Source organism: Ursus arctos, unplaced genomic scaffold (assembly GCF_023065955.2).
Source record: "Ursus arctos isolate Adak ecotype North America unplaced genomic scaffold, UrsArc2.0 scaffold_15, whole genome shotgun sequence".
In the NCBI taxonomy this organism is placed as follows: Eukaryota; Metazoa; Chordata; class Mammalia; order Carnivora; family Ursidae; genus Ursus; species Ursus arctos.
Genome location: NW_026622819.1, coordinates 17,064,061 through 17,092,022, shown reverse-complemented (window position 1 = coordinate 17,092,022; position 27,962 = coordinate 17,064,061). Strand labels below are relative to the sequence as shown.

Genomic DNA, 27,962 nt, shown 5'->3' with positions numbered 1-27,962 from the left:
AGTCATTCATGTGCCAGTTCAATCAACATTGAATAACTAATTTTAAATATTGCCTGACAATGCAGGTGGCCTCCTATGAGGTATTGTCATGTAATGAACTGCTGTAAAAATTCTAATCCTCTCACAAGTTTTACATCAATCAACTCCATTTTCAGTTCAGAATTTTAACGTATTTTCACATATTTCTTCTGAAGCTTCAATCTCTACAAAACTCAGCTTTAAATTAGAAGGAAAAGGTAGAAGAGTAAGGGGTAACAGCAACTGAATTTAATTTGATCTTGGATAGAGCCGAAAACACATTTGCTTTTCTATTCTTATGTCAGTTCAAAAAGAAAACAGTTCTGATTTTAGCTAAATGAGGACTTTTTTGTAGCTTGGATCACATTGTAAAAACCTTCTTAGAATTGTCACTCGTTTCCCACAATATTACCACATATTCTTTTGAGCCATTGGCAAAATGGATGCAGTTTATAAAGTGTTTGCTTTTGCGTTGAGCTTTTGCCTGTCTCATATCTTTAGATAAATTTAAAAGCAAAAGCAATACCCACTGTGTTGAATATCTTTAATAGTATGGGTGTAATATGTAATTTGAAATTCCTAAGTTCGAAGTACGTTTATCTAGATTTTACACTTGAAACTTCCTTTGCTTCATAAGAGTTTGTAAAAAAAAAAAAAAAAATAGGGGGAAAAAAATCTTCCTCCTGTCATTTTTAACAATTTTCCTTAGACTTGAGGAAAATATGCGGAAACTTTAAAGAAAAATCAAAAGCATGTGCCCTCTTTTTGTTTTCTTATTCTTTTAATTGTAACACTTACCCAGGTATCAATTCTTTGTTATGCTCTTATACAAATATACTTTCAGAGCAAATTTTGAAGTAAATACATTTTAATAACATTAATTTGAAGGATGATATTATTTTACTGAAGTTAAACCAGAATGTTGAGTTTAAGAACAAAGCTGTAGCCACTGTTGAGTTTTGTGTGTGTGTGTGTGTGTGTGTGTGTGTGTGTGTGTTGATTTTACTAATACTAATACACAGAAAACCTATTTGCAAAAGGATATTTATATAGTTTAAAATATTTCAAAACTTTTTTTGTGTGGGTTAAAATATTTTAAAAAAATATAGAACACATTCTTACCCAAAATTTTGCAAGAATACTGTGCTTGTATGCAAATTTTGAAGCATAGCCCAAATGACTATGGACAATAAAAGCTTAACGTTTTTTCTTTGGCTGGTCTATTGACTGGAAGGAGCTTTTAAATGTAAAAATGTGGACCCTGAAACCAGATGACCCTACCCAAATGAGTAGGAATAGGTTAAAACTTTTTAGATCAGTATCTCAATAAAAAATAGTCTTTGTAAGACTATGTATGCTATATAATTTAAAGTGTGTATTTGTATTATTTATAAATTATATATTTATAGGACTATACATATTCTTAGAGAATTATAAATAATGTAATATTTATATTATATATATATACACATTATTGGATACTTCATGGATTTCGAAGACTATATTCATCTTCTATTAATTTTTTGGACTCCAGGGGCACCTGGGTGGCTCAGTAGGTTAAGCATCTGCCTTCAGCTCAGGTCATGATCCTGTGGGTCCTGGGATCAAGCCCTGAGTTGGGCCCCTTGCTCAGCAGGGGGCCTGCTTCTCCCTCTCCCCCTCTGCTCCCCCTGCTTGTTCTCTCTCTCTCTGTCAAATAAATAAAAGCTTTAAAAAAAATAATAATTCTTGGACTCCAGTTTGAAAAACAGTGACCTACAGTATTACAATGATAATTTATCTTCTGTTTGCTCTTGTCCCCTGTGTTATTTATGTGTATCTTATTACATGCTATAATATAGTGAATTATAAATGTGTTGAAGAAATTAGCAGAAGTTCAAAACTTTTCTATATTACAAGATTTCAAATATATAGAATGAATTACAGCAAGCCATTTGTCTGTGAATCTGAAAGGATAATCAGTGATTCTATCCAACATTTGGCTGAGTAATATTGAATAACTCATTGAAAGAAAGTCTGTTAAAATGAGAAACTCTACTACACATATCTGAAACCATCTGGTGTGCCAAAACTCTCCTCTCCTTTCAAACAAAAAGCTCCAATGTTTTCTGAGTTCTTTTACCATCTCTGTCACTGAATTCAGGTCATCGATTTTTTAATTCAGGATATTCAGGAGGGTTTCTGATTTGGCATTGATGAGCTCATTTATGTTTATTACAACAATTACTTAAAATAAAATAAGTACACTTAAGATTAATGCATTTCATTTTATGAAAATTTTATCCCCAAAAGTGTATAAAAGAAATAAATACAGATATTCAAATTAGTTGTATATTTGCATGTTCATGTATAAGATGGATTGACAGAAGGATGAATAGAAGGGTAGATATGTGATCTATATATGAGATGAGTCAAATATAGTTGACCCTTGAACAACATGGGTTTAAACTTTATGAAGGTTAAACTTCACTTACATGTATTTTTTTATAAATACATGAACTTATGGTATCAATAAATATAATACAATTACTGTAAATGTATTTTCTCTTCCTTATGTTTTCTTAATAACATTATCTTTTATCTAGCTCACTTTATTTAAGAATACAGTATATAAGGGGAGCCTGAGTGACTCAGTCAGTTGAGCGTCCAACTCTTGGTTTCAACTTAGGTCATGACCTCAGGGTCCTGGGAGTGAGCCCTGCCTCGGGCTCCCCACTCAGCACAGAGTCAGGGGGATCTCTTCCTCTTCCTCCCCTTCTGTTCCTCCCCTCTCTCATGTTCACTATCTTTCTCTAAAATAAATAGATAAATAAAATCTTTAAAAAAAAGAATACAAGATATAATACATATAACATACAAAATATGTGTCAATTGACTTATTTATATTATTGGTAAGGCTTCTAATCAACAGCTACTTGTAGTTAAGTTTTGTTGGAGTTAAAAGTTATACACAGATTTTCAACTGCACAGGGGTCAACAACCCTAATCCCTGCATTGTTCAAGGGTCAACAGTAGATTAAAAGGTAAATGGTGGAATCTCTGGGATATATGTGTATATATAAATGTTTATCATGCATTTTCCTACTTTTTTTGTGTCTTTAAAATGTTTGTTATCAAAGAGTTAGTAAAAAAAAAAAAAAAGAAGAAGAAGAAAGAAGAACAATGAAAAAAGAACCATAAGATATTTCTTTAACTTTTCTGATAAAAAATTATACTGCAAGTATTTTTAATATAGGACCATCCCTTTAATGATGTTCTCTGCCTCTCTCTTTCTCTCTCTCCCTAAAAGCTCCATTCTGACTTAGATAAAGGAGAGGGCACTGTTAAATACACCCTCTCAGGAGATGGCGCTGGCACCGTTTTTACCATTGATGAAACCACAGGGGACATTCATGCAATAAGGAGCCTGGATAGAGAAGAAAAACCTTTCTACACACTCCGTGCTCAGGCTGTGGACATAGAAACCAGGAAGCCCCTGGAGCCTGAATCAGAATTCATCATCAAAGTACAGGATATTAATGATAATGAGCCAAAGTTTTTGGATGGACCCTACGTTGCTAGTGTCCCAGAAATGTCTCCTGTAGGTGAGTTGGCAAATCAAAATTTTATCAGATGCAATGAAGCCTTTTCAACATTTATTTTTTGCAGGTTGATGTAAACATCTTACTTGTAAACCAGAAGATTATTATTCCACTAGAGAGGATACAGTTATTTTCATTTATATTTTCATTGTTTTTTCCTTTCTGCTCCATTCTAAATATACAAATAGATACATACATATCTAAGATATATAGCATTTGTTACTATTTTCTAATCTTTGCATTTACCTGAAGTCACAGAACTCCTTTATAATTAAGTACAAAACTCAATTTTTACTAAAATCCATTGTCTTTACAATTCCAGGTGCTTACATAGTGCTAAAGGTAACTACCATACCAACAAATACCAGATAGTAATTCTTGGCTCAAAGTAAATCATTCAAAGCATGTATCACATATAAGTCTGGAGGTGGGCTGGAAAGGAGTGTGTTGCATCCTTTGTATCTATAGAAAGAGATTCCAGAAGGATGATACTGTTTTCTTCTTGATTATATGTAATCTATAGTAGTTATGCCATCAAACCAGGAAGAAAATATTATTGTGAACACATTATAGGAATAAATTTACGTTTAGCTCTCGTATCACTGCTGTTCTTGATAGTTTAAATTTGATATGAATTCACACTTCAATATCAACCTAAATTTAAAAGTTCTATGATATGTATTTTGAGGTTAGTGAATTAAGGATGACAGCTTTAATGACAATTTTAAATAACTTTTAATCCAGAGTCACCAATGCCAAAGCCTTATTCTATTTCAAAGTAACTTCTGGTGTCCAGCACATTTGTAAGATAAAACTACCCATCACTTCGAGATACGTTCGTTAGATTACTCCTTTCTGCCCGTGGACGCCGCCGAGTAAGCATCGTTAAAGTCTCCCCTCCCACCGCCGTCATGTCTAAGTCAGAGTCTCCCAAAGAGCCTGAACAGCTGCGGAAGCTCTTCATCGGAGGTTTGAGCTTTGAAACAACCGATGAGAGTCTGAGGAGCCATTTTGAGCAATGGGGAACCCTTACGGACTGTGTGGTAATGAGAGATCCAAACACCAAGCGCTCCAGAGGCTTTGGGTTTGTCACGTACGCCACTGTGGAGGAGGTGGATGCAGCCATGAATGCAAGGCCACACAAGGTGGATGGAAGAGTTGTGGAACCAAAGAGGGCTGTCTCAAGAGAAGATTCTCAAAGACCTGGTGCCCATTTAACTGTGAAAAAGATTTTTGTTGGTGGCATTAAAGAAGACACTGAAGAACACCATCTAAGAGATTATTTCGAACAGTATGGGAAAATTGAAGTGATTGAGATCATGACTGACCGAGGCAGTGGCAAAAAGAGAGGTTTTGCTTTTGTAACATTTGATGACCACGACTCTGTAGACAAGATTGTCATTCAAAAATACCATACTGTGAATGGCCACAACTGTGAAGTAAGGAAAGCCCTATCTAAGCAAGAGATGGCTAGTGCTTCATCCAGCCAAAGAGGTCGAAGTGGTTCTGGAAACTTCGGTGGTGGTCGTGGAGGTGGTTTTGGTGGGAATGACAATTTCGGTCGCGGAGGGAACTTCAGTGGGCGAGGTGGCTTTGGCGGCAGTCGTGGTGGTGGTGGATATGGTGGCAGTGGGGATGGCTATAACGGATTTGGTAATGATGGAAGCAACTTTGGAGGTGGCGGAAGCTATAATGATTTTGGCAATTACAACAATCAATCCTCAAATTTTGGACCCATGAAAGGAGGAAATTTTGGAGGCAGAAGCTCTGGCCCCTATGGTGGTGGCGGCCAATACTTTGCCAAACCACGAAACCAAGGTGGCTATGGTGGTTCTAGCAGCAGCAGTAGCTACGGCAGTGGCAGAAGGTTTTAATTACTGCCAGGAAACAAAGCTTAGCAGGAGAGGAGAGCCAGAGAAGTGACAGGGAAGCTACAGGTTACAACAGATTTGTGAACTCAGCCAAGCACAGTGGTGGCAGGGCCTAGCTGCTACAAAGAAGACATGTTTTAGACAATACTCATGTGTATGGGCAAAAAACTCGAGGACTGTATTTGTGACTAATTGTATAACAGGTTATTTTAGTTTCTGTTCTGTGGAAAGTGTAAAGCATTCCAACAAAGGGTTTTAATGTAGATTTTTTTTTTGCACCCATGCTGTTGATTGCTAAATGTAATAGTCTGATCATGACGCTGAATAAATGTGTCTTTTTTTAAAAAAAAAAAAAAAAAAAAAAAAAAAAAAAAAACTACCCATCACTTCGAGGTTACAACCTGAAACTCATATTGTGAGCCATTGCTAATTTTCCTGTCTGATATTCCTCAGAGAGCTTCTGCTGGCCGTACAACCATCCCAGACATGCATAAACTATACCGAGGCAGAGGCAGGTTAGTGGCTTTAAAAGTTGTCACATGGATTTACCACAAATTCACTTGAAATTGTGTCTGTGACCTTACCAGGTATTCAAAGATCATATTCTCTCCATGACCTGAGAAATCAGCTCAAAGTAGTTTACTTAGATTTTAAACATTAGTGTACAGTCACAGGGCTGAAAACTTGTTATTCAGTTCTTGCTACAATTTTTTGAGCTGCCTTTTTTTATATGGTGCTGATTGCTAGAGATTTAGAAGTACAATTGTGAAATCTATCTTATTAAAAAGTAGCCCCTGATAATGCGGAGAGCTTGTTTTTTAATTGTGCCTTAATTTTACTGGGAGAGAAAAATGAAAGTACTGTTTTGAAAAAAGTAAGGCTTTTAAGAAGATAATGTTCTATTGTACCTAAATAGTTTAACCCAGGGCTTACTTCAAGTAAATTGGAATATTTACATGAATTTATGACCCTCAGGGACTATGACACAAACTACATCCTTAAAGCAAATATACACATCCCTCTGCATTATTAGAAATTTCTGTCTTATTAGATAAATAATTAGGTCTTTTGTTGCACCAATTTGGATAAAGGGAAGGACTGCAGGGTCTGAACTTACATAAAGGAGTTCACAGCTAGCGCCTGAAGAGAGAAATAAATCTGGAAAATCAGGGTAGGTAAGTGAGAAAGCAAAGTGATCCCAGCTTTTGCAGTATTGGAGTGAGACAAATTTGCTATACTGTCTTAAGGTATCAGAAAGATCTAGGGAAGAATAAGTTCTTTTAAATGTTTTGCCATAGGACATTACTGAAATTTCTCATCAGTTATTCAAGAGACTCCAGTAAACACTTAAACTGACTTTCAGCACACCCTCCCTGCTTTTTTTTCTTTTTAAATAATAGAGGAGTATTTCTTTTGAACGTGATACCACATCGCATGCTATGGGTTCACCCAGGTATTATTGGACTACATTTACATAATATCCATTTTTCAAGTGTATACTAAAAAGTATAAACACCACTTATGAATTAAATATCTACCATGTACTACTTTTGCCATTCCCCATAATCCTGCCTCTACACAGAACCAAAAAACACAGGAGACCCAGTTAGGCTTGTGGCATTTGTTGTTTCTGCTTTTACATGACCAGTCTAAAGCTAATGAAAAACTGTTGGGTATCCATCCAGCCATCATATTTGTGTTCCTAATGCTCCTGAGCCCCATTCCCAAGCGTACCCTTCCTACCATATGGAAAGGTCCCTGCTGTAAGTCACTTAGTCCAATGATTACTCCTCTCTATTTTCTTTTCCTGTATCCCTTCTAAGCACTTTCTGCCTCGGTGTCATTTTCTTTGGAATATCAAAATTACTTTTGGTGAAGACTAGATGGTATTCGCCATGGTGTATTAGACAGTATAGCTATTGTCGCAGCAACTCTCGCTGTCACTGTGTTTGAGTGTTCTCTAGGAAATAACTATCCCTTCCCAGTAATTGACAGTATTGTTATTGACAATGTTGGCAAAGAAGAAACCAATTTACACATATATGGAGTAAAATAGCTTATTCCTAATACCAAAACCCAAGAAATATTGGGACATCAAAACAATTTATTATGCAAATGTCAAGTCAGCAATAATAAATTGTGCGTCTGGAATGTGATAAACAATTAAACGTGGAATGGAAATGAGCTAAAGTGAAACTTAAAAGAATATAATCGTGGGGAGTGGTGTTGAGCAAGGTGGGTAGAGATTTCAGAGGAAAATCAACATTTAAGACTTATCAGACTGTGCAATATATTTTGTTCCAGAAAGTTAAAGAAAATTATAGTGAATCTATGAATTGTTTAAGAGAAAGGTCACTTTGTTACTAACTTGTGCTACATGCAATATGCCATGGAAGTAACATTCACGGATAAAGTGCTTTTACTCTGACCCGAGGAAATTACTTAATGATCCAGATATTCCCCAACTCAGACTTTCTCCTTGGAGATGAATTTGGACGTTATGAATGTGGTCTTAATTCTTTAAGATCACTACAGTAACAGTGAATTACAGTAACGTGCCTTCTTTAATACCGGTGGTTATGCATGGGTATGGCATGCAGTTTCAGTAACTTTTCCTAGAGAGCTGACAGGTGTAACATCTTTAAACCCTTGCTCATACTTGTATTATCTTCCTCTGTGAGCTAAGCCAGTTTGAGGCAGCTGATTGGGTTATTCATAACCAGGTCTCTATGACATGTTTTAATGCCGATTGTGAATCATAATTTATGTAGTAAGACCTACCATTTCCTGAGCAATAGTTAAGGGCCAGGTAATCCAACTAAAGATTTGTATTCCCTGTTTTTTTTTTATGTAACCACTACAATAATTTTATGCAGTATAGTTTACTATTTGATCTTAATTTTTATATGAAAACTGAACTCCAATTTCAGAATGTAGGTATGACTCCCAGCGTCTTTAGATCAAAATTAATTGCAACCCGTTATACCCTTTAGTGACTTCTAAAATGTCTTTGGGCCTTAAATTTAGCTTTCAATCTCAGATGAGTTGGTTAAGACCTTGAAATGCTTACTTTACTTTTTATTTTATTTTATTTTATTTTATTTTATTTTATTTTATTTTATTTTATTATTTCATTTTATTTTATTATAAACCTGAAGATGGGGGACCCTGTTTAAAATAAAATCTGAGGACTAGGTATCTCTTATTCACTGACTTAAAAGAAAAAAAATAGTATAAGTGTAAATAAAATAAGATACACCTAAAGAGGATTACACTGCTGGCTTATTAAAACATTAACGTGCACTCCCTGATTTTTTCCCATGAACTCTATTTTGTTTTACAGGAAGTTTGGGGGAAAGTGCTAAATTTTTGGTGGAGTTTTTTTGAAGGTTTTTAAACAGAGAATATTTTCTATGTGACCACACTTAAACAGTTCAACTCCACGAAGGAAATGGTGAAAATGATGACTATACCTAATTTAATTTATTACACCATTATTATAATTTAGAAACTTACATAAATTTCCAAACTTCCTTGCTTTCACAGAAGTGCCATAGGGAGACAGATCAAGAAACTGCAAAGCGGATACATTATCCTACCATATGAGCTAGCCAATGGCCACAAAGAGCGGCTTAAGTGGTACAGTAGGAACAGTCTCATTGGTCTCTGTCTGTGCCCTATAAGCAGAATTTTGCCAGGAAGCTGGAGACAGAATGTTAGCTGTTTTCTACAAATAAAGACATCCTCTACATATAATCATAATGCGATTATTAAAATCAGGAAATTAACATTAATGCATTATTGGGATCTAACCTTTAGACCCCATTCATGCTTTATCAGTTGTTTCAATAATATCTTACATAAAACAGTTTTCCAGGTCAAAATCACATGATGCATTTAAATGCCGTGTCTCTTTAGTTTCCTTCAATCTGGAGCAATTCCTTACTTTTTCTTGATTTTGTGACAGGGTTGAGGATTCTTGGCCAGTGATTACTTAGAATGTCCCTCATCCTGGGTTTGCCCGACGTTTCCTCATGTACAACTTCAGGGTATGCTTCTTTGTTCGGTACATCACAGACACGGTGCTGTGATCTTGCTGCGTCTCATCAGGTGGAACGGGGTTTTGATTTGTCCCTTTGCTAATAATGTTAATTTTTATTACTTGACCAACATTGTGTATTAGTTATCTGTTGCTGCACAATACATTAGCCAAAGGCTAGCAGTGTAACACAACAAACTTGTATTATCTTACAGGATCATGGATACCCAGGAGTGGCTTGGGTGGGTACCTTTCGCTCAAGGTCTCCCAAGAGGTTGTATCCATAGCTGGGGCTATGGTCTGATCTAAAGTCTTACTTGGGAGGAGGTAGAAATTTGCTTCCAAGCTTACTCCTGTGGTGATTGGTAGACTTCAGTCTCTTGCTATGTAGACCTTTCTACGGGGCTACCTCACAGCATGGCAGCTGTCTGGCCCCAGGAAGAGCTATCTAAAGAGACAGCTAGGAGAGAAGAACATCTCTGATCAAAGCCACAGTCTGTATTTATAACCAATATTTAAAGTGACGTCCTCCCACTTCTGCCATATTCCAGTTGTTAAAAGTAAGTCTAGCCCACATTCAGGAAATGGGATTATCCAAGAGAATGAATACAAGGTAAGCTAAAATCATTGAGGGCCTTCTACCACAGTTTACCCTCTGAACCCCAATGATTCATGTTGCTGTATTATGCAATATATACTCAGCCCCTTTCTGGGACCCCAAAACCTTTTTCCCTCATTGCATGAGTCCAAAGTCCAGAAACTCATCATATAAATCAAGTGCAAGAGCAAATGAGGTTCCTTAGATTTATTTCCTCTTGATCTGCAGACTCATGACGCTAAAGAAACCAGTTACTTACCCCTACCCCAATACCTAACACACAGTGGTGAGATAAGGATGAGAAAACTTCTGTAGACATTTCTGTTAAAAAAGGAGGGGAAATGCATGAAATAAAGGAGTTATTGGTCCATCACATCCCTGAAATCTAGCTGGTAAACATTAAAAGTCCTTTGATTAGGTTCAAAGCCTGAGAATATTTGTCCATGGCTCTCATTTATACTGCCTGGGCTTTTGGTTTCTACCTTCTGAGTTATCCTTCATTTTCTATGCAATGCAGCACGTACTCGCCTCTAAGCATCACTCTTGGTCAGCTCCCTGCCAATAGAATTCAAAGGGTTCAAAGGCCTATTCTCACTGTACAATCTCTGACTCTCTTTCTTCAGTTCACACTTTTGATGTTTCTACATATAGAACTCTTTATTTTGTCAGTAGTATGGGTATCCCATGAATCTTTTTGGGGATCACTGAATTAGACAAAAAAATCCCTTCAAGATAAATCCTCTCTACCTTGGACCCTATGGAGGTGCCTGAGCGACAAAGCCTTTATATGAATTAGAACCCTTATTGTTTGCCTAAAAGGATCTTTGAGTCATACTTACCCATTTATCTCTTAAGAGAGAAATTTGTCTGACTAGACAGTAAACTAATGGACCATCCTTGATGTTTCTAAGATCCTAACAAAAAATTTTACAGTCACCGCCATGGCTTTATCTTTTAACCATACTTTCCCGTGTGCCCCGGATTTGACTTTGGCCTAGAAACCATTTCTTAATTTTAGCATCATTTGCCATCTGGAAAGACTAGTAATCTTTAAAACCAGTGAGACCTGGATCCTTTTTGTTTAAAAGTCCCTGGGTCCTTTTCTATTGTCGAATAAATGCAGGCAACAGTTTTGCTAAATTTTCTGTCACTGCCTAACAGTGATCTTCTAGTTACCAGTAAGATATTCTCATTTTCCTGCAAGGCCTCACATGTAGCCCCTTCCAAGTCCAACATGCAATAAAGAGCGTGTTCAATGAATGCATTTTATACTGATACCCTCCTCAAAGCCCACACTGCGTGACTGCAAAACCATTACCACCTTCGAAGTGTTTGTTGTAGCAGCACCCCACTACCAGGTATGAAATTGCTATTATCCACTACTACATAACAGATTACGACAGGATTTAGAGGCTTAAGACTGCAAGTATGTATTATCTCTTGATTTATTTGGGTCATGAATTTGGGCTCAGCTTAGCTGGGTGCCTCTGCATTGAAATCTCTTGTGGATTTAGAGTCAAGCTGGCAATAAAAGGTGTGATTTCAGCTGAAGGTTCACCTGTGTGGGGGGTATACTTCCAAGCCCAGTCATGTGGTTGTTGTCTTGGAATTGATATCCTGTCCCTTCTGCTATGTTTTATTTGTTCGGATCAACTTGATAACTTCATTTTACTCTCCAGGAAAGGAATTAGCCAAAGGTGTGACTATTGGAGGCAGGCATAACTGAGGTCTGTGTTAGAGGCTGTTTATATTAGACAACGATTCCACTGTAAAGTTACTCTTTATCTTTTTGGAATTATTATATATTTGTCAAAAGCTATTGTTTTTTCAAAAGGTATTTTGAAACTAGGGAAATAACCTAGTCCTCATCACACTTTCAAATTACCCATCTATTAGTTTGTGTCAGTGTAGTCTCAAAGTTTCTTATTGTATTAAATTGGTTCTAATGTATTATCACCATTATTGATTTTAATATTGAAATTATTTAGTCTGAAATGTGAAGTATAAGTAAAGACACTTTAAGCTGATTCGTGTGTCATTTCAACATTACCTCTTAATTATTTGAATATTCCCTTACTTTCTGGCCACAAAATATATTTGGGACTTGTCTTGCATTTTTCCTTCCTCAGCTCTGGGAGAAACTATTTCTCCAAGGAGCTCTCTTCCCACCCTCATAGAGAATAATATTTAGAGCCAAAATCTGGTTGTTATGTGCATCCTTTGCTATTGGAAAATCATTGCTCCTAGGTCCTCTCAGTGGGTACAGCTAGAGTGTATCTATGTACATATACATATATAATTTCTATTTCTGTATCATTCCTTTTTTTAAAGTTTTTCTTTATTTGAAAGAGAGAGAGAAAAAGAGAGCATGAGTGGGAGAGGGGCAAAGGGAGAAGCAGACTCCTCAATGAGCATGGATCCTGATGTGGGACTTGATCCCAGGACTCCGCGTTCATGACCTGAGCCAAAGGCAGATGCTTAACCAACTGAGCCATCCAGGTGCCCCTTTTTCTCTATCATTCTAAATATATTGAAAACCTTGATTTCATACCAACAGCTCATATCTAATCTAACACCACTATTTATTCTAGTTTTTTTTTTAACCCTTTTATAATTTACAACTCTCTTCTCCAAGAGTGAAAAATCTGGCTGTTGTTATCCTTAAGATATTTTGTTATTCGATCAAACCCCCAGTATGCAACAAATCTTTCACTGTCACTCAGCCTCTCTACTATTTCCTAGTTGTGAGTATTTGCATAGGTTTTTTGTCCTCATTGTGCTTTGATTTCATTACCTGCAAATGAGGAATAAAAATACCTAATTCCCAGAGTTACTGCAAGCAGTCAAAGAGAAAATTTATGTGTAACTCTTACTACAATGCCTGGATAAATGCGATCAATAAATGGGGATAGGTCCTGTGCATAATTTGATTATCATTCTCAGGAAACTGGTAGAATGCCTAACTTACAGAGGTCCTAGCTAATGATCCTTCTCCCTTTTTTTCCAGATGGTCCCTCCCTCTGCCATGTGAGCTCGATATTTACTGTTGCTTTTACTACACGCTCTACCTAGTCTCTTTAAAAACCTAATAGTCTTCCTACCCCAATTTACATTTTCTTAAGTGTAGAGTGCTCTTCTATCTTAATTTGTGGCGACAAGCTGTTGATTTGTAAGAAACACCAATTATCAGATTACACTTTCGCTTTCCAATCCGCTGAGTGGCTTTCACACCTTCGATGAGATTGAGCTAGGCCTGGCGATCCCTCCGGTGTCAGCAGCGAAGTGTCCGCAGCACACAGCGTGGCAGGGCTATTTTCAGGGCCATAGGATGTTATGACTGTGTGTTCAGGGAGCATTTTATTCCTCCGTTTGATTCCTGTGTTTTTATCAGTGGTACAATTGCAAAGGTAATGCTATTGACAGTTTTTGTGTGGCCTTGAGAGAAGTGTATGAATTGTCTTACTAGCAGCACAGTGACTCCCTCAACATAAACCATGCCGCATTGATAGTTGCTTTAGAGCCACTGATCAGCAATAAATGTTAAAAATTAACAAGAAGTTCCTTTTTTTCCTAACCACCAAATGACTCTAAGCATTAAATATATGTTAGCAGGAGTTGCTGCTTGGCCACTGAGTGGTTCAAAACATTAAACATATTTTTAAAGTATTACTCTTTCCCCAGCCTCCAAGTGGTTGTAAACATTAAATATGTTTTATAAAAACTGCTTTGCCAGCTACTGGCAGGATGGCTATGAACATCATTTTTCTTTAAAGTTGCCTTCCAGCTGCAAGACTGTTTTTTTTTTATTTCCTCTATTCTATTTATTTTTTTGTACACAAAAGCAGGCAAGAGGGAACTTTGGCCCAATTGTCTTTTTCTTTATGATAAGTGATCATGGGAGCACAGTTGCACCTATATAAAACCGTGTTAGCAGTAGGAGTTCTCGGAGGTTTGATTGCTTATGCTGGGGATTCCACATAGATGTCAGCTCCGTCTTCCAAAATCATTTTCGTTTCTGCTTTCCATTGTGCAATGCATGGAGGTATGAAGATGAGTAGAATCTAAGCTTAGTATTTAGGAAAATAACTTCAAGCAACCAGATGCCGATGGATTATGCCCATTGATCAAGGTGAAACTATCCCATTGAGAAAACAGGCTCCCAGAGAGGCAACATGGCAGGACTAGTAAGGGAATGAGATCTTTAACCCAGACATAGGAAGGGCTTGAAATCTCTATCTGGAAATAACTCAATGTGACAACCGCATGCAATTCCGACAGTGAAGAGCATGCCCCTATATGAAAAGTCTATCCAGGAATTAGCCCAGAAAATTTGTGTATTTGAACCACATTCACAGTGAAAATGAAGTGTGGCACTTGAGTCAATTGAAAACATGAATCCGCTCTGTCACTCCAGGCATGGCAATTCATCATCAAGCCAAATAATTACCCAGTAAGGCTTTTATTTCTACGGGGTCCAAGTATTTTCCAATTCATGCAAAATTGCATTTTGCCAAATGTTGTATTGTCGGTATACGTACAACAGACTTAATGGAATACACATTATGGACCAGGCATTTTAGGTCTTGGGGTTAGAACAGTGAGAAGAACAGGCACAACTCCTGGCCTCAGAAAGTTTCATTCCAGAGATCTCGTGCAGGGGCAGTGAACTATGTTCTGTGGGCAAAGTCTGGCACACCACTGTTTCAGTGGAAAACAGTCACACTTCGTTTACATATCGTCTGTGCCATTTCACACTACAGTGGCAGTGTTGGCAAAAAACCATATGATCTGTAAAGACCAAAATGTTTACTGTCTGGTCCCTTACAGGGTGTTTGTGGAGCCATGAAATAGAGGATTGAGTATCAGAGGACAATATTTTAAATACATGTATGAGAAAGAGGAGTGTTCACGCTAGAAAATATCTCCTCAAAAAGAAATAAAAATTAAAAAAAGAAAGAAAGGAAGGAAGAAATGGCAGGATCAGAGGTAAAATGGGGAGTGGAAACAAGTCCCACATTAACATAGGCTCCCATATAGTTTGTGCTGAAAGGAATGGTTTGACTCGATTACGAGCACTTAAGCGCTGCCCTAAAGTATTAAAGGTTCACGATATTATATTTTTTATTTCCCTGCAATAATAATTCTTCTTTCAAATATGTAACCATATATATATATTTTTTTATTAATTAAAAGAAAAATTTAGAGCTGAAACAAGATAGGAAGAGAATAACCTCTAAATTGGGTGGAAGCATTCCTGATTTGATGTCTCAGGATTCATTAAGTTCTTTGCCTCACTGAGATGTAAGCGGTAAAAAAGAAAAACTGAAAATTACTGCAAGCAAGTTTAAACCCAACAACCGGTCTTAGTGATTGCTACCCAGTAAGTATTATAGGAGACTTTCTCAGAAAGTTAGTTTCAGGTGACTTTATCAAGATTGGCACTATTTTCAGTTCTGACCAAGAAAATGAAACTTAAAAAAAAAAAAAATCAGCAGCTACAATTTTATAAATAATTAACAAAAATGAATATCAAAGTATGGTACAATTTGTTTAACTGGCAACAGTACTAGAAGAAAAAGAAACATGTCAATTGAACTGTCATCTATGTTAATTTTGCCTCTGAGAAAAACATTGTAATGGGATAATTTCATGAAATGCTTTGATGGCAAGAAAGTGCCAAAATATGATTAGCTACTGCACAATTCAAATTAGACAAGAAAGCAATTGGTGGCAGCCTGAATATGGAGAGGTTTTGTTTCATGCCTTTTTCTTCTCTTTTTCCATGTGTTTAATCAAGAATATTTTGTTTGACAGTGAAATGATTTATACTAAAAACATTGTTATCACAAGAATTTAGTAGAAACTTCACTATAAAAGGAGAAAACACACTTCTATTTTCCCAAATCTCTTAAAACATATAATTACCATCTGAAAGAATTTGTCGTCTTCAAAAAAGTAATTTTTTTGTAACTGATATTAAGTATCTATTTAACTAAAGGCCATAATTAGAAGCAACTCACCCTTATGATTATGTTTATATTTCTATCATCGAATATATTCACTTGATATTTAAACTGGATTGTCTTTTATTATTTTTATTTCTACTCAGCCAGAATGGCTTTTCTAGAATTTTTAATGATCATGTAAACTTTACTACCTATATTTCTTTTTTTTTTTTTTTTTTTTTAAAGATTTTATTTATTTATTTGACAGAGACAGAGACAGCCAGCGAGAGAGGGAACACAAGCAGGGGGAGTGGGAGAGGAAGAAGCAGGCTCCCAGTGGAGGAGCCTGATGTGGGGCTCGATCCCACAACGCCGGGATCACACCCTGAGCCGAAGGCAGACGCTTAACCGCTCTGCCACCCAGGCGCCCCTACTACCTATATTTCTTATCCCAAGTTCTTAAAAAAAAAAAAAAAAAAAATCTGGTATATACCTAAACTAATATAGAGTTCTAAAACTCAGAAATACAAAGGGAATTATGAAGAATTCATTTTCTAGTAGATCATAGCTTTGCACAGAAGGTTGCTTAAATACAATGACTAGACATTCTCTTTTGTATTTTTTAAAAAATATGAGTTATGTGTCACCTGCACCGTAACAGATCCTTATTCCATATCGCCAAGAACACTGTCTTCCTATGTTAATTCCTAAAAACAGAAATAGGTTTAGAGTTTCTAAATGTGGGAGAGCTATTAGAGTTAAATAGTGTTGAGTCTTTTCTCATAGTAGTAATATTACTTTATTTGTTAAATACCAGGAGAAGGAAGACTTTTAAAGATTATTCTTTGGGTGCATATATTTACTTCTCATGATAGTGGCTTGTGGAAAGTATCTTATAAAGAACTAATACAACTGAAAAAAGTGAGGTTAAAAGAGTGATTGTTGAACACTGGTGATAAATAATTGTCCTAATTCTAGAAAGGCAGAATATTATTGGGAAAACAAAATAGACTTTGAAATACCAAAGATCTGTGTTCAAACTTTGTTGAAATATGAGGGAATATTTTAAAAAGTGTCTTTTTGTAGAGCTTAGATGGAAAGTACTGTTTGCCAATAAAAGTATTTTTATAAGGATTGAAGGAGATACAATTTGTAAAAAAACAACAAAAGACTCAAAAAATAAACCCTAGAAGGTTTTCAATAAATACTAATCATTTTCTCCCCCCTTCCCTCAGCAGCTTTTTCTATGGGGTTTTAGATTTGGGGAAGGTAAGAGTCTGATTACTTTTCTTTCTTTATCCGTGTAATTGTTCCTAGTGAATCAAGTAAGAAGGACATTTCTAGAAACATCTCCTTTCATAAATACATATATATTTTTTATTAAGTACTGTTCATCCAAAATGTTTGAATAGAGTCTCAGAACATAGGTAGTAATATATGATAGGTATAAAATATCAGGAAATGCTATGCAAAAATATGTCTAGTGGATGTTAAAAGTAGTATCTTATAGTTCAAATTCATAAAAATAGACTGCACAAACACACTTATTTCTTCTTTGCTCTAAAAACACCACTGAAATAACAGAATGTAATGCTTATAAAAGATAACCATAGGAAACATGGAAATGTTCTAGCAGACCCAAAAGTAAGGGATTTCTGAAGTATAAAGATTATGTCAGAGGGACTTCTATTTTGGGCCACAATAGAATTATTGGCACTAGGCTTGAATTTTCACCATAAACAATGATAGACTGGACAACATATATGAGGCAATAGTTTTTATGTATGTGACAAAAAAATATAAACTTGTCAACCTGGATGGAAGGGAAAGACATGACACGAGCCCCACGGTTAGCTGGATTCTGATTAGGGGCACTTTTGCTACCATGACACTAAGGGGAGTCTAAGAATAATGAGTCAGGAGATAGAAATTATAGCTTGCAGCTGCTAAGTGACTGCAATTTGAGACCTGCTGAAGTGGCTGGAATTTGTGTAGGAAAGTAAGGAGAGGCACAGAGAAACATTGCAAAAGCCAGAGTAAGGTTTTAGCATGGGTTTTTACCAAGGACTGTTCTATGCATGAAAAGAATCAGCATCTCTAGGGTTGTAGGGCTAAGATCTCAATGGTAACACAAAGCAGGAAGATGTTGAAGTTACTGACAAGCCACAGGGGAGATGACATTGAATATCTCAGACATTTACATGAGGCACCAGAAAGGCTATGCATTAGGAGTCAGGGCCCTTTCCTTCAATAAAGGCCATGCCCTATGTCTGAGAACAAAAAAGAAAGAGACTTTTCCTAACAAAGAGTTAAAGTTAAAGGCCTGACAAATTCAAAAGTATCTGCCAGTAATTTAACTGCTTTCAAAGGATTATCCTAAGACCCTTTATAAGAAGATAATATCCAGATTTTCTACAGTGTATTATTTAAAATTTCCAGCATGAAGTAAACACAAATAGAATTTCGTCAAAGAAGCAAGAAAATTTGATCAATATTCAAAGAAAAAAAGTCAATAATAATAAACATCATGATGCCTGGAAAAGATTGTCATGATGATAGAAAAACACTAAGTGTGAATTATGAAAAATGGACATTCCAGAAGTAACAAGTGCAATATATACAATAACTCACAGGCAGGGCTTAATATCAGACTGCAGCTATTGGAAAAAATACAAGTGATGTTGAAATCGAAGTCTCTGAAATTATCCAATCTCAAATAAAAGGAGAAAATGACTGAGATAAATAAGAGACTGACAACATGGGATGACATCAAGCCATCAAACATCTGTAAAATTGGAGTCAAAGAAAGATAAGAGGCAGATGGGGGTAGAAGCAATATATTTGAATAAATAATTGCCAATGCTTCCAATTTTTTATTAAAAATTACAATGTAAAAATCCAAGAACCTCAAGCAAACAGCAAGGTACATGGAAAGGCTGAAACAAACTAGAGAATTATTTATTTATTTATTTATTTATTTATTTATTTATTTATTTTTAATGTTTTATTATTATATTATGTTAGTCACCATACAGTACATCCCTGGTTTCTGATGTAAAGCTCCTTGCTTCATTAGTTGCGTATAACACCCTTGCACCATGCAATATATGCCCTCATCACTACCCATCACCAGTCCATCCCAACCCCCACCTCCTTCCCCTCTGAAGCCCTCAGTTTGTTTCTCAGAGTCCATAGTCTCTCATGCTTCATTTTCCCTTCTGATTACCTCCCCTTTCTTTATCCCTTTCTTCCCCTACTGATCTTCCTAGTTCTTATGTTCCATAGATAAGAGAAATCATATGATAATTGTCTTTCTCTGCTTGACTTATTTCACTTAGCATTATCTCCTCCAGTGTTGTCATGTTGCAGCAAATGTTGAGAACTCATTCTTTCTGATAGCTGAGTAATATTCCATTGTATATATGGACCACAATTTCTTAAACCATTCATCTGTTGAAGGGAATCTCAGTTCTTTCCACAATTTCGCTATTGTGGACAATGCTGCTATGAACATTGGGGTGCATATGGCCCTTCTCTTCACTACGTCTGTATCTTTGGGGTAAATACCCAGTAGTGCAATGGCTGGGTCATAGGGTAGCTCAATTTTTAACTTTTTAAGGGACCTCCACACTGTTTTCCAGAGTGGCTGCACCAACCTGCATTCCCACCAACAATGTAGGAGGGATCCCCTTTCTCGACATCCTCTCCAGCAATTGCTGTTTCCTGCATTGTCAATTTTTGCCATTCTAACTGATGTAAGGTGGTATCTTAGTGTGGTTTTGATATGAATTTCCCTGATGGCTAATGATTTTGAACATTTTTTCATGTGTCTGTTAGCCATTTGTATGTCATCATAGGAAAAGTGTCTGTTTATATCTTCTGCCCATTTTACGATTTGTTTCTTTCTTTCTCGCGTATTGAGTTTGAGAAGTTCTTTGTAGATCTTGGATACCAGTCTTTTATCTGTAGCATCATTTGCAAATATATTCTCCCATTCCATGGGCTGCCTCTTAGTTTTTTTGACTGTTTCCTTAGCTGTGCAGAAGCTTTTTATCTTGATGAAGTCCCACATGTTCATTTTATCTTTTGTTTCTCTTGCCTTTGGAGATGTGTCATGAAAAAGGTTGCTTTGGCCAATGTCGTAGAGGTTGCTGCCTATGTTCTCCTCTAGGATTTTGATGGATTCCTGTCTCACATCGAGGTCTTTCATCCATTTGGAGTTTATCTTTGTGTATGGTGTGAGAGAGTGGTCAAGTTTCATTCTTTTGCATGTAGCTGTCCAATTTTCCCAGCACCATTTATTGAAGAGACTGTCTTTTTTCCACTGGATGTTTTTTCCTGCTTTATCAAAGATTAGTTGCCCAAAGAGCCAAGGGTCCACTTCTGGGTTCTCTATTCTGTTCCATTGGTCTATGGGTCTGTTTCTGTGCCAGTACCATGCTGTCTTTGTGATCACAGCTTTGTAGTACAGCTCAAAATCCGGCATTGTGATGCCCCCAGCTTTGCTTTTCCTTTTCAACAGTTTCTTGGCAATTCGGGGCCTTTTCTCATTCCATACAAATTTAAGGACTATTTGTTCCAGTTCTTTGAAAAATGTCATCGGTATTTTGATCGGGATAGCATTGAAAGTGTACATTGTTCTGGGTAACATGGACATTTTAACTATGTTAATTCTTCTGATCCATGAGCATGGGATATTTTTCCATCTTTTTGTGTCTTCCTCAATGTCTTTCAAGAATGATTTATAGTTTCTAGAATATAGGTCCTTTACGTCTCTGGTTAGGTTAATTCCAAGGTAACGTATGGTTTTTGGTGCTATTGTAAATAGGATGGATTCCCTAATTTCTCTTTCTTCAGTCTCATTATTCGTGTATAGAAATGCAACTGATTTCTGAGCATTGATTTTGTATCCTGCCACATTACTGAATTGCTCTATAACTTCTAATAGTCTCGGCATGGATTCTTTTGGGTTTTCCATATAGAGTATCATGTCATCTGCGAAGAGAGACAGTTTGACTTCTTCTTTGCCGATTTGGATACTTGTTATCCCTTTTTGTTGACTGATTGCTGTTGCAAGGACTTCTAGTACTATGTTGAATAATAGTGGCGAGAGTGGGCATCCTTGTCGTGTTCCTGGTCTTAAGGGAAAGGCTTCCAGCTTTTCCCCATTGAGAATGATATTTGCTGTAGGCTTTTCATAGATGGTTTTTATGAGATTGAGGAATGTACCCTCTATCCCTACACTCTGAAGGGTTTTAATCAGGAAAGGATGCTGTATTTTGTCAAATGCTTTTTCTGCATCAATTGTGAGGATCATATGGTTCCTGAGTCTTTTTTTGTTGATATGATGTATCACGCTGATCGATTTGCGAATGTTGAACCACGCTTGCATCCCAGGGATGAATCCCACTTGGTCATGATGGATAATCCTTTTAATGTACTGTTGGATTCTATTAGCCAGGATCTTGTTGAGGATTTTGGCGTCCATATTCATTAGGGAAATCGGTCTGTAATTCTCCTTTTTGATTGGCTCTTTGCCTGGTTTGGGAATCAAGGTACTATTGGCCTCATAGAATGAGTTTGGTAGCTTTCCTTCTGTTTCTATTTTTTGAAATAGCTTTAGGAGAATGGTATTATTTCTTCTTTGAATGTTTGGTAGAATTCCCCAGGAAAACCGTCCAGACCTGGAGTTTTGTTATTTGGAAGGTTGTTTATCATTGACTCAATCTCTTCATAATTAATTGGCCTGTTTAAAAAATCAATTTCTTCCTGTTTCAGTCTTGGTAGTTTATAGGTTTCCAGGAAGGCCTCCATCTCGTCCAGATTGCTTAATTTATTGGCATATAGCTATTGATAAAAGTTTCTAATAATCCTTCCAATTTCATTGGTGTTGGTGGTGACCTCTCCCTTTTCATTCATAATTTTATTAATTTGGGTCCTTTCTCTATTCTTTTGGATAAGTCTTGCCAGTGGTCTGTCAATTTTATTGATTCTCTCAAACAACCAGCTTCTAGTTCTGTTGATCTGCTCTACTGTACTCCTGGTTTTTAATTCATTGATTTCTGCTCTAATCTTAGTCAGCTGCTTCCTTGTGCATGGATTAGGCCTGTCCCTCTGTTGCTGCTCCAGTGAGAATATAAAAACTGCATTTATGATTTTTCTATTCTTTTGACTGAGGCTTGGATGGCTATGTATTTCCCCCTTAGGACTGCCTTTGAGGTATCCCCTAGGTTTTGGACCATTGTGTTTTCATTCTCATTGGTCTCCATGAATTGTTTAAATTGATTTTTGATTTCCTGGTTTATCGAGTCATTCTTGAGCAGGATGGTTCTTAGTCTCCAAGTGTTTGAGTTTCTTCCAAATTTTTCCTTGTGGTTGAGTTCCAATTTCAGAGCGTTGTGGTCTGAGGATATGCAGGGAATATTTTCAGTCTTTTGGTATTGGTTGAGACCTGTTTTGTGTCCCAGAACATGGTCTATTCTTGAGAATGTTCCATGGGCATTAGAACAGAATGAGTATTCTTTGGTTCTGGGGTGTAGTGTTCTATATATATCTATGAGGTCCAACTTGTCGAGTATGGCATTCAAAGCTCTTGTTTCTTTGCTGATTTCTTGCTTAGGTGATCTGTCTATTGCTGATAGTGGAGTGTTGAGGTCTCCTACTATCAGTGTATTTTTATCTATATGTCTCTTTATTGTGGTTAAGAGTTGGCTTCTGTATCTTGCTGCTCCCTTGTTGGGGGCATATATATTTATAATTGTCATCTGCACTTGTTGGATACATCCTTTAAGAATAATATAGTGCCCTTCTGTGTCTCTAACTATACTCTTTAGTTTAAAATCCAATCTGTCTGATATGAGAATTCCTACCCCAGCTTTCTTTTGAGGTCCATTTGTGTGAAAGATGGTATTCCATCCCTTTACTTTTAGTCTGAATGTATCCTTAGGTTCAGAATGAGTCTCTTGTAGACAGCAAAAGGATGGGTCATGTCTTTTTATCCAATCTGCAATCCTGTGGCATGTTATGGGAGCATTTAGGCCATTTACATTGAGACTGATTATTGAGAGATATGATTTTAATGATGCCGTGTTGCCAGTAAAGTCTTTGTTTCTATAGATTGTGACTTTCTGTTCTGTATCACTCTTGGGGCATTTTTACTTTTATAGAACCCCCCTTAATATCTCCTGTAGGGCTGGTTTCCTGGTTACAAAATTGGTCAATGACTGGCGATTCTGGAAGGTCTTTATTTCTCCATCAATTCTGAATGACAGCCTTGCTGGATAAAGGATCCTTGGCTGCATGTTTTTCTCTGAAAGAGCTTTAAAAATGGCCCCCCAAGCCTTTCTCTCATTCCAAGTCTGTGTAGACAGGTCTGAAGTAATTCTGATAACTTTGCCTTAGTACGTGAGAAATTTCTTTGCCCTGGCCGCTTTCAATACTGTATCCTTGGATCTAATATTTGCGAATTGCACTATGATGTGACGTGGCGTTGTTTTTCGTGGTTGAGCTTGGGAGGGGTCCTCTCTGCTTCTTGGACTCGAACGCTTGTTTCCCTTGCTAGGTTAGGGAAGTTTTCAGCTACAATTTGTTCAAATATCTCTTCTAGACCTCTGTTTTTCTCCACCCCCTCGGGGATGCCGATGATTCTGACATTGGAACATTTCATTGAGTCAGTAATCTCCCGTAACCTACATTCCTGAGCGTGGATTTTGTTGAATCCAGATTCTATTTTAGCTTTTTCTTTTACTAACCCATCCTCCAATTCGCTGATACATTCTTCTGCCTCATTCACCCTGGCTGTCAGAGCCTCTACTTTTGACTGCATTTGGCTTATAGAATTTTTAATTCCTGCCAGATTAGCTCTCATTTCCGCCCTTAGAGATTCTATATTCTCATTAATATTTTTGCTAATACTTTTTTCAAGTCTACACATCATCTTGACCATTGTTCCTCTGAATTCCATATCTGATAATTTGGTTATATCCATATCCATTAGTTCTGTGGCAGAGGCCACAGACTCATTGTCTTTTCTTTGCTGGGGGGGATTTCTCCTTCTTGTCATTCTGATGAGGAGAGGTTGCAGGGTTGTCCAGAGCCCAAATTATTGACTGGGACCCAGGCCGTGTGCCCTCATTTTATAGGGATCTTAGGGATGTGGGCTTCTTTTTTTTTTTTTTTTTTAAAGATTTTATTTATTTATGTGACAGAGAGACAGCCAGCGAGAGAGGTAACACAAGCAGGGGAGTGGGAGAGGAAGAAGCAGGCTCCCAGCAGAGGAGCCTGATGCGGAACTTGATTCCGGAACGCCGGGATCACACCCTGATCCGAAGAGAAATGCTTTAATGACTGTGCCACCCAGGCACCCTGGGATGTGGGCTTCTTGATTTTTCAGCCTGCCTTCTGGGGGAGGGGCCTGCCGCACCAATACTCAGGCAACCCTGTTTGGGTAGAGTCTCCGTGTCCCCTACTAGGGGGGATGGGCTTGGGCACACTGTGAGCCGGTATTTCCAGGCTTTTGTTCTCTGGCAGCTTTCCCTGGCAGTTTGCTGTGCCTCTTCTGAGAGTCAGAGCAGCAGTGGCCGAATCTCAGCCTCTGTCTCAGAACAGAGGGATCACGGACCATTCTCCACTGATGTTCTGGCCACTTTAACTCCATTACTGTTGCTGCTGCTCAACCCTGCAGCGTCCCGGGATGTGCCCCGACACCCGGCATCCTAGCCTTCACTTCCAGGGCCGTTGCATCTCTGTCCTTTGTGTTTCTAACACCGCCAGCCGCCCGGTGCGCTCCCGGAGCTCCCGGTCTCAGTCTGGTTCCAGTGAGCGCACCAGAGCTCCGTTTCAGTCTGGTGGCGCGCGTTTCCCAGCTCACGGTCTCAGTCCGCTCTCTCGTGGGTGCCGTCCGTGAGTCCGCCGCTCCCCTGTGCAGGTGGCTACCGCTTCCTGGTGCCCGAACTCGGCGGCTCCCTCCCCCTTCCGTTTATCTTCTGATATCTGTACGGGGTTTCACGGTTCCCTGCTTCGTACCTCAGTACTCAGCGCTGGAGATATTCATTTGTAGAGATCCAGATGTATCTTCCTGCATCTCAGGCTGATTCCGTGGATGTTCAGGCTGGTCTGGTCCAAACTAGAGAATAATTTGAAACATCCATTGAAGCAATGATAAGACTGGAAAAGAAAGAAAAAGAAAGGAGTGACAACCATAAATACATAAATAAATGCCTGAAACAGAAAACAAATCACATGGTAGACTTAAACACAGCCACATCAATAATAAATAAATGTAAATGTCGTCAACACTTGCATCAGTGTGCTAACGTTACTGTGACCAAGTACCACAAACTCAGTAGCTTAAACGACAGAAAATTATTTTCTCACATTTTTAGAGACTAGAAGTTAAATCACTGTTTTGGTTTCTTTGGTGGGCTGTGAGGCAAAAATCTATTCTGGATTTCTGTCCTTGGCATATAGGCAGTTGTCCTCATGTTCACATGTGTGTCTGCATCCAAATTTTTCCTTTTTAGAAGGACACCAGTCATATTACATTGGGATCCTAATGATCTCATTTTAGCTCAATTATCTCTGTGAAAGATCTTTTCTCCAAATGAGGTCCTATCCTAAAGTATTGAGGGTTAGAACCCCAACATGCACTTTTGGGAGTAAACAATTCAATCCATAGCACACTAAAATTAAGAGACAGTTATTTGTGGACTACATAAAAGAGAAGATTAAGCTATGTGCTATCTACTATGAATGCACTTTAATATGTAGATAAAAATAGGTTAAAAAGAAAAGAAGGTAAAGGAAGATATACCATGAAAACATTAAGCATAAGAAAGCTGATGTAGCTTTGTAACACCAGACAAAATATTCAAAATAAGACGAATTCAAAACAGGATGTTCAAAACAAGCTGAACTATCAGAAATAGCAGAAACAAAATGAGATACGAGAAGGGTATATTCCTCATGAATGTATATACAACTAATAACAGACCTTCAAAATGCACAGAGTAAAAACTAACAGAACTAAGTGGAGAAAGAGAAAAACCTTTACTTATAATCAGAGATTTTAACACTCAAATTTCAATAATTAATATATAAAAATGGAAGATTCCAACACTATCAACCAATGCAATCTAATTTACATTTTAGAACATTACACATGAACTTGCATAATAACATCTTAATCAGATTTACATGGAACATTTTTGAAGAAGGACTACGTATTCTAGGCTCTCAAATTGTATAAATTGCAAAAGATTGAAATCTGAGATGAAGCAACGGTCTCTACATTGTTTGGGATATTGTTTAAATGAATGTGTGCATTTGTGAAAACTCAATAATTTGAACACTTAAGGTCTATGCATTCTACTGTATATAAATTCTAACAAATAACAGGTAAGTAGGTAGATGGATGGAGAGATAGATAGATAGATGATAGATAGATAGGAAGAGAAAGAAAAGAAAAGAAAAAAAAGAAAAGAAAAGAAGAAGGAAGGAAGGAAGGAAGGAAGGAAGGAAGGAAGGAAGGAAGGAAGGAAAGGAAATGCAAAAATAAAATCAATCAACAAATCAGTAAATAATGTATAAAAATAATGTGTAAAAGAGTTAATCTCTGTAAAGATGAGGAACCCATATCCTTTACGGGCAAAAATGCAAATATTACTTTTTGCTTGAATCCAAAAATAACCCCCAAATCAGAAGTAGAAGTAATGAAATTTGGTTCATACTATAAGAGTTGATCAGGGAATTTATTACAGGTGATCTTCCTTCCTACTCACAGAATGTGTTTGTCTTAAGTCTTTGTTTTTAGAAGAAAGCACTCAGTTTATCTCTATAAATTATGAGTTCCAAAATAGGTGCCTTTAAGTGTTAGAGATCAGTAAGTAGAACAGAGCCTGAACATTGTGGAGAGCATGAAGGATGGAGTTGCCCCCACTTTCAGAAGACTTGGATAATGAGCACTGAAAGGAAAACTCACACCCACAAACACAGTTTTTCCTCTGCAATTATTTTAAGTGTCTTCTAAATTTTTAGAAGTAAAATATTTATTTTCATCCAATATTGTTCAGTATTCAGTCATTGTGGGTTTATTTTGTTTTATATTGTTTCTGTTGGTTCTAGTTTATTTTGCCTTATTGTATTGTATTCTATGAGAATACTGTAAGATTAGATTGAAGATATGAAGTATTTGAAGTTGCTTCTACCTGGCCACCACACGAATGGGGCTACCTCACACAGTGTTCAAGTCTTGAGATTAGCTGGGTCACACAATCTCAGGTTGTGAGATCCAAGATGGCACTGGTTTACATCTGGTTCATCTGGCTCTGACAGTGTAGGCTTTGGTGATATTAATCTTCTGGAGAACTCTTGTTAGACGTTATATGTTAGACTTGGACTTTTGTTTCTTTCTCATTCACTCTGAGATTTTCAAATAAATCTTTATATTTGTAGAGACCAAAAATATGCTGCTGGAAACACAGTATCTGTATCTCTCTGGATTCCTCTTTTCTTTTCAAATTTGGCTTCAAAACTTATTAAAATTACATAAACTCTCAATGCTTTTAAAAAGGTGTTTAAAAATGTACCATACTAGCATTTTTGGTTGTTTTCATGGAAAGTATAGTTCAAGTAACATTCCTGCATCACTGGAGATTGAAATCCTTGCTTATTCATATAAGCAGTACATTTTATATATTCAGCCATTTGTCTTTTTCTAATTACTTTTATTTTAGAGCTCATTTTTGGAACCTTTATTGTATATGAAAAGAGATTGGCATTTGATTAAGACAATACTAGCTCCACTAATTTCCACCTGAATGACCATAGGCAAGTGATTTGACATTGGCAAGCACCTGTTTTCTCATTTTGTCATTGTAAAATGGACATGAATAACTCTGCTCTATGTGGATT

The 27,962-nt window shown here is 37.1% G+C and overlaps 2 protein-coding genes across 3 annotated transcripts in view; both read left to right on the top strand.

Annotated features, from left to right (window-relative positions):
- CDH12 (cadherin 12) overlaps positions 1–27,962 on the top strand; it is a 258,791-nt gene that overhangs the window by 61,429 nt on the left and 169,400 nt on the right. For both annotated transcript variants that reach the window (XM_026506726.3, XM_026506725.3), the window contains exon 2: positions 3,308–3,602. In XM_026506726.3, the coding sequence (XP_026362511.2) occupies positions 3,308–3,602 (295 nt within the window). The remainder of the gene's footprint in view (positions 1–3,307; positions 3,603–27,962) is intronic.
- On the top strand, positions 4,434–5,846 carry LOC113253971 (heterogeneous nuclear ribonucleoprotein A1). Its single transcript, XM_048224410.2, has one exon. It carries the CDS (start codon positions 4,511–4,513, stop codon positions 5,471–5,473), a length of 963 nt encoding a protein of 320 aa, XP_048080367.1. The 5' UTR covers positions 4,434–4,510; the 3' UTR covers positions 5,474–5,846.